Source organism: Ambystoma mexicanum, chromosome 9 (genome assembly GCF_040938575.1).
Source record: "Ambystoma mexicanum isolate Mex_15411 chromosome 9, UKY_AmexF1_1, whole genome shotgun sequence".
Classification (NCBI taxonomy): domain Eukaryota; kingdom Metazoa; phylum Chordata; class Amphibia; order Caudata; family Ambystomatidae; genus Ambystoma; species Ambystoma mexicanum.
In genome coordinates this window covers 587,131,146-587,146,786 of record NC_090931.1, presented here as the reverse complement: position 1 = coordinate 587,146,786, position 15,641 = coordinate 587,131,146, and the positions used below count along the sequence as shown (strand labels likewise).

At 46.1% G+C, this 15,641-nt stretch overlaps 1 protein-coding gene across 1 annotated transcript in view; it reads left to right on the top strand.

The window, feature by feature from the left end:
- The window catches only part of TAX1BP3 (Tax1 binding protein 3), a 155,885-nt gene extending 141,798 nt beyond the window's left edge, over nucleotides 1–14,087 (top strand). The window contains exons 3-4 of the mRNA XM_069615205.1: nucleotides 5,680–5,757; nucleotides 10,188–14,087. Coding sequence (XP_069471306.1) covers nucleotides 5,680–5,757; nucleotides 10,188–10,322 — 213 coding nt within the window. The 3' untranslated portion in view covers nucleotides 10,323–14,087. The remainder of the gene's footprint in view (nucleotides 1–5,679; nucleotides 5,758–10,187) is intronic.
- Nucleotides 14,088–15,641: the final 1,554 nt, after the last annotated feature.

Here is a 15,641-nt window from a genome sequence, read left to right as displayed (position 1 = left end):
TAGTGTGAAAATGGTTCCTGGGGCTTCCTCATGTGGCACTGCTGGTCTGCACAGGAGTACTGCTGGCAGGTGAAATACCACGTTTTGCCTTCCTGGTAACCAGAATTGTAACTGCATATGCAAATGGTGCTTAATGCAGTGGTAATGCTTGAATTTAGTTGGTACTGCAAAGTGCCTGTATGACTGTGTAATTCATGCCTGTTGTTGAACTCACAATACCCTCATCAGTGAATGAAATGGTAATGTTGAGCTTCTTAAGGAGACCCCTCGCTAATAAATTCACTGGAGTATCAGTCCTGAACAGTAATGGTGCGACTATCTCTTGAGTCCCTATAGTGAGGGGTAAGTGCCCCAGAAAAACCTTGAGTATCCATACTGGTCTGTTAATGGAAACCGTCCTTCCCATATACAAGATTTGGTGGCTACTGTGTCTATCATGAGAGTAAACCTTCTGTGCCCTATCTTCACCCCTACTTAAGGCTCCTTATCTACGTTCAGAGTGATCGAGAGAACTGGGAAAATCAAGGCTTGCTGTGGGCTGTCCTATTGTGTATAGGTGTTGGATCCTGGAAGAGGGAAGGTATTGTTCCTGGTTCCCCTATAGTCTGAGTTTTCCCCCGTAGTAGGGCATTCTGTTCCCATGGTGCTGCAATTGCCTGTGCTAGAGCTTGCTGTGTGACGTTCTGCATTGCATTTGTTGTGGGATGCTGTATAGGTGGTCCCTGCGTGGGTGTGATCATTTGTATTTGGCTTGCATGCTGGGGCTGTGCAGATCCCAGGGTATACATTGACATTGGAGCTGCAGCTTGCTTTGGGGCATACAATCCATTTGTTGTCCCTTCTGCATAGTACTGGGATGGGGGTACTCCTGGATGATATTGCATGGGGGGGGGGGTCTACAGCAACAATTCTTAGACATGTGTCCCATCTTCCCACCTGTCGAGCTTGTCTCCCCACCCCCCCCCCCCAAATCGTGGCCTTAATCCTCCACCTCGTCCCTTCTGTGAATTACCTCTTGCTCCCTCCACTATCTCGCCGGCTATTGTTGTTTGCATTTGTCCAGTCCTGTTATGGTCCCGACTGTTGTACTACCTCCCTCCATGCTAACCTTAACTAGTTTCTTTTGTACTAGTTTAGCTTCTGCGTGCTTTGCTTTCTCTTCGGCAGCTCTTTCACCCTCACGTTTACGCTTGCACGTTTGCGATTGCAGAAATGAACTGTGTGCCTGTATTTCTCCCCGTCCGTTTGCTTCCATAACTACAATTCTATCTCTGTAGGTAGACATTTCCTTAATACGTGTTGGAAGAATGATGTTCTGTTCCCACGTTTTTCCCCCGGTCTCCTTCTCGCCGCATTTCCTGAATAGACTGAATATACAATGCAGGGTCTTCATTGTGCGTGCCATTTATCTGGGTACGGCCTACTCGATGGATCCCATACACGGGCTTGCCAGTTATTAAATGGAGCACTGTAATGTGCATCGCTCTCTAATAGGACCCCGGGGGGGTATCCTGCTGGCTCCCATAATGTGGGTTCCATGTAATAATGTCCCTGCAAAAAATGTCTCCTGACAAAGTCCCCTTTTTTGCAGAGACATTACATTGAACATGTGGGGGACACCCCAAGAACCCCCACTTCTTTTTTACAAGCTGAGCAGAGGACATCCCCACAATCCGTCCCCATACATAATGTCACCATATATGTCGCCAATGGCTTTTCCTGGCAACATTATGTATGGGGACATTATGTATCAGGACATTACCTGATACCATATTGTGTTAATCTGGTCCCCTATTATGCTAGCTAGTGAGCTTTTTCATGTCCCCAATTGCTAGTGTAGCCCCCGCTGTGTGCTTTTCTATTGCAATAATTAATGTATCTTAATCAAAGTATTCTTACCCATATGTGGCCATATTGCAATCTGCCCACTCCTTTTTGTATTAATGGGAACTGCCTTATCCCACTTTTAGTTGTGCTGCGTTCTTGCTTTCCTCTGACCACTTTCCTGGGGCGAGGTGTCCATAGTCTTCCCCCATGGAGTTCTCTCTTCCTGGTCCTCCTCCTGTTTCCCAATTCTTGCTCATCTTCACTTTTTTTCATCTAATCCATAGGCTACATCCTCCGGCTCTAGTTCTTCAGTTTCTACCTTGCATCCTTTATTAATGCCTTGTGCAATTTCAACAATATTTCTCTTGCCTCTGTTTCTGCATTTACCATTGAACATGGCCCCTCCTGTTTCCTGGTCGCTCTTCGCAATTCTTCCTCTATCTTGGGTATTGCCGCTTCCAAATCTTTATGCACTTTTTTCTCTAGTTTTATGACTGGATCTCATCTGTCACGAAGTGCACTTGTCCCTTTATGGGGTTCATTTCTAAGTCGGGCGGGGGAGAGGGTGGTAGTATTTGGGTTTAGTGTATCCTGCAGCTGGCTTTAAAGGATAATTGCCTGCTGTGTATGGGGTGGTTTGCTGTGCAGGCTCTGAAGCCTATGCCGACTGAGTGCCTTTCTATAAATTTGTCTGGGACATTAACTGTGCATGCGTTGGAGCCTGTGTCGATTTTGTGCTGTCTGATGGGGGCAGAAAGAGACGCCCTCGGTATTCACCCTTTTTGAATGGATTGTGTCCTCCAACTTATTCCACATCTTTGACATGTAATGTGCTGCTTTGGAAGTTTTTTTGGCAGAGGGCATCCTGCGTCGATGTCCCTTGAAGGCCTGTGTCGAGGGTGACGTCACTGGATGTTATAAATAAGATGCACGGTGCCCGTAGCCTCAGTTCTGTTTTTTCCACAAACGTGTTTGCTTTGAGGACTCGTTGCACCTCGTGTATCTTCTTCGAAGAAAATGTCTTCGTCTAACCCTCTGACTGAGCGGTCTGGGTTTAAGACAAGCCAGGCCTGTAAGTCCGAAATGTCTATTACGGACCCGCACCGCATCTGCTTGTGGTGTCTGGGCGAGAGTCATGACACCGACAACTGCTCGAAGTGCCAGTCGTTGACTGCCAAGGCCTTGCGGGAGCGTAAGGGGAAGTTGCAGGTAGGTCGGGTTTCCAAACCTCGTAAAACCAAAAAATCTATGGGTATTTCCACCGACGATTCGAGGGGTGACTCTCCCCGTCGGAAGGAATCAGGAGCTCTGTCCCAGAGTGGTTCCCACCATTCGTCCTTGTCGGGGCACTCCCGGAAGCAGCATCCCCACTCGCCTTCCCTGTCCTTGTCGGATGATGGCTCCACGAGGAAAGTGGCTTGTCCCATGAAATCCTCTACTCTAGAGCAATGGGAGGCATTCAGGGAGCAAATGCTGGCGATTTTTCAATCCCAGGGCACAGTTCCGTCCGCGCCTTTGTTGGAAGCCGGCAGGGAACAGTCTTGGACTGATGCGCGCAGGTTTTCGGGCCAGCGCAGTCGCACAATGAGCATCGGGAACCATCAATGTCCAGTTCGGACAAGATTCTGGTGGATCGCCAGATCTAGATCGCAGTCTTCGTCCACAGCAAAACCGCAGCAGTCTGGAAAGGGCTCGATGTCGGCGTCGACTCAGTTGGTCACTGAGGTTTAGCAAGCATGGGTGCGGACGGAACAGCGGACACTGCAACACTTCCCTGCTGGGTACCCCTTCCTCTACCTCTCGGGAAGCACCTGCCTTGGCTCCTTCCTGGGGCAGGTTGTCCATGCACCCTCTGGGTGAAGGCGGGAAAGGGGCAAATACCCTTGCCTCAAGAAGAGGTTGGCATGGAGGGCTGCTGGACTGCAATCCGGAAGTACTGGCAGTCACCTTGGACCACTAGACCTTTTTGAGGCTGTTGCCCGCTGTCTGAACGTCGACTGCAAAACCTGATGTCTGGCACCCAACCACTGTGCTAGTGGCAATGGACCTGCCCACGCAGTCAGTTCAGATTGCAGCATCTGCCGTGCTGCCTCCTCGGTGTCCAAGTACAGAAACCCATCCCTCCTCACTCCCTCTGGGACGAACTCCGCTGCATTGTTTACTAAGAACCAGAGGTTGAAGGAGAATTTTGCCATTGCACAGGAGGTATTCATGGCCTACAGCACTAGACTGCCTGACACAAACAACTTCTTGCCCCACGCATCAAACCTCTTAGTCTGTCCGGTGGTAGGGACGAAAAATGTCGAGGTCTTCACACTTGCTGTTGCAGCCTGAACCACCATGCTTTCGGGTGAAGCGTGGGTGGAAAGGAAAGGTGGGTCTGGCATAGCGGGATGCTGCTTTCTCGCCAGATCCGGTCCACTGCCGAAACAGATGCAGGTTTCTCCCACACTTACTATAACAGGGCCTCCACTGCCACATTAAAAGACAGTTTCCTTCCTTTGGGGGTATCGGCCAGAATGTCAGAGTTTGTATTGAACTCTGGACCTGGACAGGGCAGAGAGCCAACGAGTATTGGCCACATAAGCTGCTGGAAGGCAGCCTGAGGCTTGCCTGGGGTGGGAGCTGGTAAGATGTTCAACTCTGGGCAGGGGTGTCTGGCTACTTGCTGGCCCTCTGCCAGGTCCAGCACGTCTTCACCTCCCACATAAAATGTGGCTGGGAAGTCTCCCGCCGCTCCAGAAAATGGGTCCAAGCCCAAAGGGAACCTGGTCACCCTCCTCGTTGTAGATGACATGCATCTTAGACATAAATGCGTCCTTGGGGAGTGGGACGTATTGCAGCAGATTCAATGAAGCTGTTCGGCATCAAAGATGGCGCCTTTCCGGTTCTACGCCTGAGAGCAGCGCATGGCACCACAGGGAGACCTTGGTCTCCTTCTGGACAGGGCCCATGCCCTTAGGCGTGCAGGAGTTGTCTTTTTATGGGTAGCCTGCCGGTCACAGAAGACTTTGGTAGGACTCATCAGTACCGATGGGACCGGGGCTGGAGCTCAGGGGAGCCCTTAGAGCGGTTGCTCTTTTTCTTTGAGGAGGAAGACAAGTGGTGATGAGAGGACTCACTAGGGGAGTGTGACCTCTTCCGGTGCTTCTACAAACGCTGAGCTGCCCGATCTTGGGAGCGTCAATCCGCGCCATACTACCTCGACTGCAGAGCCTCACCCTTTGCCTTGTGGACGAACATGAAGATTGTCACTGCCTGTTCCTGGAGGGCCTTCGGGTGCATGGACTGACGGGACCCTACATCCTGCGTGTAGTGGTCCTCGCCCAAGCTTTACATGCAGATCCAAGACCGACATCTGCCAGCTTGAAACCTGAGGCCTTCGACCATCAGCATTGCGATTTCAACTCTGCTCGACGAACGTGCTCGCGACTAGCAAAGAGTGCACGTACAAGGTCATGGGGGCTGTGTGATATATAATATATAGACCCGGGTGCATAAAGGCGTCTGCTGCAACTGGTGCAGAGCTGTGCTGCACCATCCTGGTGGCGGAAAGGTGTCGTGAGAACAGCTGCGCTGGGGTGGGAATATTATGAAGGAGGAATCGTGGTAGAAAGGAATCCATTAGAAAGTTAATGATCACATTTCACTGAAGTGGGCAGCAGGAGGGTTACAATCTTTCCTTGTAGAAGGAAGTCTCTTGGAAACCTCACGTTCATGTTAACTCGAACTCTGATTGGTAGTTGACAGCAGCACAAACCTTTTCTTGCTTATGAATGTAGTGATAATCACATTGGACTTGCACGCTTCATCTTTCTGAAATTGCCATTTCAAAGGGCTTTATTTTTACAGGGCGTCTATGTGACCCGAGTGACAGAAGGTGGGCCAGCCGAGGTAGCCGGACTTCAGATGGGAGACAAAATAATGCAGGTACAGGCATGCTAAACTGGTGCCAACTTCTCTTTAAACACTGTATATTTGTCATAGCCAGTAATTCTCCATGGAAATGAAATGTTTATGAATGTATTTGTTGATTCGGTTACGGTCAGGCAATTAGTCTAATACTCCCCATCTACACACCGACCCCACAATTCTGGGCAATAAGCAGACGAGATTGATTGATTGATTGGTTGGTTAAAACTCGAAATGCATTTAAAGATTAGATCAACTTCAAACCAAGTTGGCCTCCAGATTCATGCCACAGCAATCGCTACAAACGACTCGTCAACAAAACTAATTGTCCCTGCCTACATGAATCTCCCTACTGGTTCTCATGCAAGCATTCATTTTCATAATCCTGTCTTCTCCCTGGTTTGCTCTGTCGCACGCCTCAGCCCCTCTCTCTCTCTCTCTACTCTCTCACCTTCTTTCTCGTTCCCCTGCTCTCTCTCTCTCTCTCTCTTCCTTTCCTCTTTCGCGCCCTGCCTCGCAACATTTCTATTTCTTCTAGCTAAGCTATACTGTAATGATTGCATTTCAACATGAAGCATCGCATTTCTGCTTCAAGACCTCAAAATACCATTTTCTCTTTTCCCCAAGGACACCCTCCATTTATCTGTCAGAATACTTTCACTATATTAAATGTGGTACAAGGGTTTCTTGCATGTGCAATATTTTCTGCGTGTTTAACTTTCAATCTATATGTTTAACTGTACATATGCTTTTGGGCTGCAGATGTAAGATTCCCCAGTAACATCACCACTTCCTTTTCACGTTACACATGTCTACCTGTTAATTTCTCGATAGATGAGGGACTGCAGAGGTTTACCACTTTGCACGATTGTCTGTGAATAGGCTGACATCTCTGCTAATTTCGATTGTGCAAAAACATCTAATTTAAGGCTAGATTCATAGCGCCTGCAAAATGTACATATTACTACATTTTGGAAATAGCATGTCATGAACACACTATGATCTGGATGACTACAACAGAATGAGCCAAGGTTTCTGTTTTAACTTTGTGCGCTTCTACAAAAGCAATATGGATTCAAGTTCATTAAAGGCTGTCCGTTTTAAACTGTTCCTCTCTAAACAAAAATGCATTGGGTTTTAAGGAAATCGCATCCTGCTTGCAACTCACTTTAAAGGGGAGACATGGGCATTTTATTTAACACTGCACCCCGGTCTTTGTCACATTAGTATTCCCCCTTGTTTCCCAGCCCTCTACTCCCAGGACTTACAATGGACAGTCTGTAGTGACAATTTGGAGTGACCTAGGGGTTTCAACTTGCATTTTGAAATGTGGCTTCTCATTTGGGGAACATTACGCTTGGTCCCTCACTCTGGAGCTGCTGCATCCAGCAAGTTCCTTTTCAGCTGGTTGCCTGACAATCGGTCTCCCTCTGGCCTGCTCATCTTGCCAGTCTGCCTGCAAACCTGTCTCCAGGTCTCTATTCTCCCCATCCATCTGCAGTTCTAGTTGTATGCCGGAATGTTCTTCAGTACTAATCATGCTTATTTTCTTAATAAGCTCCTCCTGTGCATGCTATTTTATAATAACTCCTCCTCACATGTGTGACTTGAAAGGAGGGTCCCGTCCCTCAGAGTACCATGACTGTAAAGGTGGGAGGGAATGGCACTCCTAAAGAGATGAGGCGTTTCTCTTATGTCAAATAACTCCATGTGAATGTGTGAGGTTGATAAAAATCAATATTAACATATTCTATAGATCAGTGTGCACGATCACATGCGCTGCCTGTCTCTATGCGATGCATAGTTCCAAAGATAATCAATTTACCTTGAGATTTTTCGATCATGCAACAGGTGAATTTTGTATGGGGTGAAAGACATATTTTCTAGCTACAAAGTGCAATTTGTCCCCCGTTCATAGTACCTTCCATCGCATAGATGTGATTTTTCATTATTAGATTTTATTTTTAAAATACTATCATTAGCTTTCTGTTCTGAGGTCGGAGGTCACTGTTGGTACCTACCATGCATGCTTTCCTTCATGATATTTAATATATGTCCAGGCTAGCTCCCTTGACTTTTGCATAGTGATGAAAAGCTCTCTTGACCTGAGCTAATGGCTTTTATGAGGGGCCTTGAGTTTGATATGTGATGGGCCCTTTTGACATTCACAGGCCTGGCTATATGGCAGTGCTTTTATCTTGTGTGATTTGGCTTTTATACTGTGCACATCACCACTGTAGTGGTCTTAGAGCACCAAAACCTTGTCCATGTGAGTGAACTATGACCCCACCCAGGATGCAAAGCAGACTTTGGTCTGTGGCGTGAGACGAAAGTGAGGACAAAGGTAAGTGGGAATTAACAATGGGAAAAGTCAGAGCAGAAGACAAAAGGTGACAAGGCGGAGGGGGGAAGATAACATGAGGATTAAGTGGTAGTATTAGCTGGGATGCATGTACCATAGTATGAGTTTTAGACCAAGCAGTCCTAAAAAATGATCTGGAACTGGCCATAATGGCAAGTCTGTTATGTTGTCATTTAGGAGTGCCATTGTAGGTTTAATTACAAGTAAGGTGGTCATGGGTGTGTGATGGCCTTGATGTGCTGAAGAGTTCCTTGATGTTGTGGAGGCTTAGCGGGCACATATTCGTATAGTGTCCATTATGAGTGAGAGTCCTCGCGGGACCTGGTGCTTCTGGGCCAGCTGACCGAGGTATCGGGGCCAAGAGTTGGCTGTGTGCTGAAAGAAAAGTTTGAGGTAATTGGCTGGGAGGCTGCCACATTTCTCCCTCTGCCCCACCCGGTACTAATTTACAATCATTAAAAACATACAGATTTCACACAAGTGCGTTCTTTTAGATGTGAATGCACTCCATATTATTATTGTATATTTTATATGTGACAAAGTTCCAACTTCCATGCATTTTCCTACATGTCTGCACATTTAATCAACTAATGCCTCCTCAATAGGTAATGTCCATGTGTGTATTTAAAGCATGAAATGATGCCCTATGACTCTACTGGATAGCAATTCAAAGGTACATGTAAAGTTCATTCAAAATAGACTAGGAAGACTTTTAAACAATTTTTGGGTAGGTTTGACCTTTTTATTAATTCTTTGTTTGGGGGGTGCGACTTGAAAGCAGCCGGATCTCCGACACGAAGTTGGTAGCCAAGGTGACATATAGTTGAAAGAGACAGCCCCAACACTTCAATTGCCCCTACCCCTGGCCCAAAGGAGAAGCACACCATAAGGAGCCAGTTCTCTACCATATGCAGTCAAGTGCATCACAGCTCATTCCAATCAATCATCCGCACTAATGGCAAACATTGAGCCTTACAAATCCTATATATCCTAACATTGAACGCAGACCATTGAGTTGGGAAACCAATGATCTATGATGACATATTAACGCTGCCCACCTGACCTCCGCAGTTCTCTTTGATTGGTTTGCAGAGTCGGTGATCTTGAGGCGTGCAGCTGTTTTCTTGGTCTTCCATGTTTCCACCATGCTATCAATCACAGGCCTGCACTTATTTATTGCAGTTGACCACTCTTATCAAGTGATCTCTGCCAGGCACTTAACAGCTGCTTGCAACTTACTCCATAGCACTTAGCCCCACCCCTCCCTGTCATCCTTTTTCTCCCTCTGCACTTGCTCGGTCTGAATGCTCACAAGGCCTAGTCGGACTGCATCTCTTTCATTGTTACATGTGCCTTTCACTCTCATGTTGCCTTACAAATGCACAATAAATACACCCAGAGACAGGTCTGTCGTGTCTATGCTCTGGAGAATGGAAAGGCTGCCCTTGGGCTCTCTATAATTGCCACACTCTGTGTCCCATTTGTGCTATGGTCCATAGGTTCCCCTCACACGCCTGTTCATCCCTATTCACTCCGTTTATGACGCCTCTGCTACCAACCATCCAATCATTTCTGGAGTTTAAGGGAATACTCATTTCTCTTGCGAAATTTTAAAAAATGTAAGTATTGCAGTACTGACAATCGGCCCTTCTCTCAGTGGCTGCCATGTTTGGCCGATGCTCGTTTGCCGTTATTGGCCCAGTGAATTCGGCTCCTCGATTCCATCTGAGACCTGTGTGTGCCTGGTCTCCTTCATGACTCCCACATCTGCATCTGACCCGTGTGCTGCGCACCACCTATACTGCGACTACTGCCCGCTGAATCCTCGCCTTGCACACGTCTTGACTCCTCTGACACTAGTGCTACGTAAAATCGCAGCAAGCAGCCGAACACAAGGTGCACTGCCACTTGCTTATCTGAGAATAACCATTGCATTCTGGGGATGTGGTGAGGCGGGCAAATCTGCTTAAGTTGCTAAACCCAGTAGATCTCGATTGGTCACATTGAACTGTGCTGCCCTTCTCTACCCCACGTTTCCTGTAAAATGATTCAGCCGAAGGTTAAAGCTCTAGCTTTGTGCTTGCAGGTGAACGGCTGGGACATGACCATGGTGACCCACGACCAAGCGCGGAAGCGTCTCACGAAGAAAAACGAGGAAGTAGTGCGGCTTCTGGTGACCAGGCATTCCCTGCAGCAGGCGGTGCGCCAGTCCATGCATTAATCGTGTTTTTAACATTGAAGGGGGGAAAAGACGTCCATAATGACACTGACCAGCTTCAGAGAGACCCTGTCTGCCAGCCTCCCACAGAAAGCCTGAAATCCCGACTTGCGCCGCGTACTTTGTGTAAACAACTAATGCTTTCATATGTCTTTCCTTTCTCGGATTTGATGCTAAGTAACTGAGAACTGTGAATGTATGCAGCGTCTGTGTTCAATTTGCATTGTTTGGCTACTGATGAAAGCACCAAGTTGATTATATTTGATTTAAAAGCTGGATCATAGGGGGCAACTGCTTGTAGCCATCTGTGTTCATCCAGGTCATGTGACCAAGTGATCCTTAGCCACTCGAGACCTTGCAATGTTCTCTTGTCATCGAGGTGCTTATTCTGGGAGGTGCTGTTTTGTTTTTTAAAATTGTATTTTAACAAAAGGGGTCCGAATATTTATTCTAGGAAGAGTTGGTTTGATGCATATGTGGTTCGGATCGCTTGAGTGACACAACAGTCTATTCTCCTCACCTGGGATACCTCGTCTTTATGCTAACAGCAGGCAGCCACTCTAGCCCTCCCCAGCACAAGATCGGCCATTTCCGGGAGCAGAATCACGTGGCCATCTTCAGTGTAGAACACTGCATTAGTAGAGGTGGTTGGAAGGGATTGGGGGAGATGAAAAGCACAAGCCATCCCTATTTTGCGTTCAGGAATTGCCTTAGTGCCTCGTTATGACGGCTTCTTAGAGTGTATGCAGTTCAGAAAGATGAAATCATCTCCTCCAAGAGGGCTTCCGGAGATCGAACATGCATTCCAACTAGTTTCAAAAAACGATATTGGCATTTTCCATAGAGGTTAACTGGCTCTGGTCTGTTTTCTAACTTTGGGAAGTTGCATTCTAAGGGAGTTGCCTTACCGTGGGCCTGAATAGGCCCAGGGCATTTCTATAGAAGCATCATAAACGTTCAAAATGGATCTTGGTAGACAGGATTTTCTTTGACTCTGTCCTCTTGCTCGGGTTTAGGGTTACTACATAAAGTATCTCCAAGTCCAGTCCTGAAGAGCTGAATCCACAAATGTTTTTAGAAAACCCATACGATATATATTTGAATACTGCGAATCTAAGCTCCTTTTTAAATGATTACTCTATCATGGAGATCTGGTGTAGTTGGGACTTGGGGACTCCTGCCTTGCAATGAAAGTGAGGTCGTTTTGCACCACATCACCAAATGGGGACTCTGAAGACACAAAAAGATGTGTGCGCGCCTATGCACTGGCAAGCAGTATGCACTACTCATTGACTGTGGGATGTTCGACACCACACACATTTAAAAAGGGTTGTGTGTGCAAGTTATACCTGTGCAATCTGATGTTTGCATTGGGTAAAGAATTCTTGTACCCAATGTGACCCCCGCCAGCTACCTATTCCTTCAACAGTTGGTAAACGCAAATAATTATGAAGGCCGGGTAGAGGTTTGGGGGCTGGGGGGGTTTGGAGGTGTGACAGTTGGGTGATCCTGGCCAAAACCCCTCCCCGCCCCATGCATCAGTACCTGTAAAATATTTAACCATTTAGAAATTAGCTGAACCCTCACCCCCACTCCACATCGTGCACTCGAAACTAAAATGTTAGACCTGTTGCATAAATCATGTTTGAAAAAAGAAGCGACCACACTAATGGGCTGCAACCGCAGCAGGGCCTTGCTTCTGTATAGCGCTCGGGCTGCTACCACAGCAGGGCCTTGCTTCTGTATAGCGCTCGGGCTGCTACCACAGCAGGGCCTTGCTTCTGTATGGCGCTCCGGCTGCTACCACAGCAGGGCCTTGCTTCTGTATGGCGCTCGGGCTGCTACCACAGCAGGGCCTTGCTTCTGTAGGCTGCTATCGCAGCAGGGCCTTGCTTCTGTATAGCGCTCGGGCTGCTACCACAGCAGGGCCTTGCTTCTGTATGGCGCTCGGGCTGCTACCACAGCAGGGCCTTGCTTCTGTATAGCTCTTGTGGATCTCCTTTCTCCTCTTCTGTCAATTTTAATAACCTTCAGTTTGCAGGGAGCAAATCCTTACAGACCCTGTATGATTACACACACTAGCACATTTGCTTTTTATGTCTGTGATGATGACATGTTGACCTGTACCTTATTTAGCTTAGGGCAGCCGTTTTTAAACACTTCGTACCAAAGGAATGTAAGAATTGTACCATTGATGCCCAAGGAACTCTGTTTTAAACTTTCTGCTTGTAACAATATATACCATAGGCTCTCCCAGTGTGCAGCGCGGTTGAGAATAGCTTGTCCTGTATGTGCTCACCCTGGGACTCGCTATTTGCCATTTTTAAATATTGCAGTTCTACATGAAGTGCCTCTTTGTACCACTAATTGACCAGCGTAGTAACAGCTTTTCTTTCAACGTTACTAGAATGTAAAAGTAACTCCTCAATGTTTTTAAATTGACACACTTTCTACCCAATCGTTTTTATGGCCAGTGAAAATTGTATAATGTTTATCATTTGTGACTTTAACAGAAAGTGTTTTCTTTCGGCCCAATGCCACGCCACCTGGTCCCCATCTGTGGAGCACGTCACTACCATGTTAAGTCTTCTTTTCACACTGCGGGAAATGGTAACGTTGAAAACAACCCCACACTATTGGTACGACTGGGTGTGGGGTCCTGTGGCTTTTCTCTAAGGAAACCTATTGTGGCCTATGCCACAAAACGGCAGCATTCACAAAACCACCACACCCGAGGGTTGAATGGTACTGGGAATTGTGTGATTACAGATTGATGGCCATTTGGGTTTTCGGAGGATAGGTGTTGTTTCAACGAAGAAAGCAGAAGATATATATATAATTTTTTTTTTTTGGGAGGGACCCAGCAGCAGAATATTTTCTTTTGCGACATTCAGAAGATTGGGTTGCACTGGAAACCCAATATGGTGCCTCGGATTCAGCCCCTCCACAAAGCTTGCATTAATCATCTTTTGAGAAAGTGTCCATCATAAAAGGTCCTGTAGCTGACTCCAGGCGAAATGAGAATCCCACGTAAAAAAAATGGATTCCAGTTTTAAGAAGGATACGTGGTTTCCCTTCAGAATGCTGCTTGTACATGATATTGAATCGTAGAGTGTAGTATCCAAGAGTGGATCTGAGGACGGAATAACGGCGTTTCTTTGGGCCTCATGTAATCCAGGACCCTACATAACTGTACTGTTTTTGTGCCCATATCTCATTTTAGGCCAAACACTAAATCAAAATGCCAATTTTTTTTTTTTACTTCTTGAGATCATGTTGACCAAAATGCTGCTTTGTGAGTGTGTTTGCTGGTGTTTTGCAATTATAAAAACCTGTGGTCGGATTCTTTCCCAGGACTGATATGAATAAAGTATTTTTGATATAACGTAAACACAAAGGTGACGACGTGGTAACAAGCGACATTAATCATTCTTGCCTAAGTATTTTTGTACGGACCACCATTGGTGCATAGCCCTGTAGAGCCAAAGCAATAAAGGCTTGTTGAGTGACATGCACCAGTTGAGGAACCAATGGTTTCTCAGCACTCACATTCCTCTTTGTTGGATTCTTCCCATGCTCATTGCAGATGATCAATTAATGTACACTGTTTTACTCTAGAACATTGCTGATCTAGTAAAAAATGTTGTGACCTCCGAGAAACATGACCCCATATTTAGATGTACACTACTGCTTTGTACTTATTGCCTTCTAATATTTTCTTAAATAAAGTTTCTCTGCACAGTGAAATAAAAATGTATCTAACATTCACCCTTTTTTGTATTTTTTTAACCATTGTTTTTCCTTTTTCCAATTTTGGTTCCTGAATCAATGACATCTACACCACAATGTCAGCACCACATACACAGGAAGCTACTCCAGTAGTTGTAGTGTAGTACGATGCGATATATGGCCAGAAGGTTTTACTTGTGGGATGGGTGTAGCTTAGGTGGAGCATGTGGATTTGCACACCCAGGGTCCTTTGCAACCCATCTTGATGTAATATGGCAATCGCTCACCATACTAGATTCCCACACCCAAATATGCAGGGTTTGTCCATTAGTGCGAGTATCCCTGATGAGCATATGTGCGGTCACGCCACTGGTCTCGATGCAGAGCCCACTTATCATACCTCCTTGTCTGTGCCTGTTATTCAAAGAGCCTAATCCTCATTCCATTGCCAGAGCAAGACCTTATTATCTTCTTGAAAATGTTAATCAGCAACATTGGCTATAATATATATTTTCTAATGATATGGTAAACCCTGGAAGACATTTGGAAAGCTAAGTGTACAAACAGTATTCATTTTCTAATGTTGTCAAATGCCTACATCAGCCATTGAATGCATTGTACAGTCCTAATTACCTTAAGCGAGTTACCCTGTGTGGAAGGACATAGATGCCAACATTTCTGTGCAGATGTGGACCGGAGGGCAAGCCATCTTCGTTGTTTGGACACTGTTAGCTAGTGCAAATAATGAAACGCGGTATCTTCGAGACCTGTATAGGGCTAAAAGGTATTTTTGGCTGCTATCGTTCAAGGCTACCTCAGTCTAAACCTAGAAGTCGACAAGGGAAGAATGGTTGATGAAACCACATAGAACTGCCTTTTTCTGGAGGCCGTGATTTTGCAAAAGAAACAAGTGTTGTATAGTGAAGAACACATGGATTACAGAATAAAGTGTGGAGGGAAAGGAAGAAAATAAGTTGGGTGAATCCAGAAAAGGACTGTAGACCTTCATGAATGAGAACCTCCCCGGCACACTGGTTATTTGGCCTGATTTCTTCTCTTTAAGGGCTCTTGCATTTTTTGCCATCTGTGGAAACCTGTTAGCCTAGTATGTTAGCCTCGCTCCTAGGCCTCTCAGTCCTGTCTTTCTGTTTCGTTTCACTGTGTTAATGTTAGCACCCCGATGCCCGTGGGCTGCTGACGCTCTATAAATACATAAATAAAAATGTTTTGTGTAAGGAAAATGCAAATTTGTTGTTTTGTGGTATATTTACTACACGCAGTCCAAAATAGTATCTTCTCTTGCCTCATGGCCACTTCTGCTTACTTGAATGTAGGCAGTGTAGGAAAAAATGACATCCTCTTATTTATAAGACCTTTCGTCTAGGTTCTACCTAAATGGGAAAACTCACAACATTAATAGTGTATCTTTGGAATAATCACTGTACGTTTCCATCTGTCTTGCACACGATGGTTGTTTAATGAGGAGGTGTTAATTTGTCGATTGTACGTATGCAATCAGACACATACGAACAAGTTACTCCTATGACACTGGTATTCTTGGTCCATAGTCCACTTTCCTCCTTACTCTTGGGA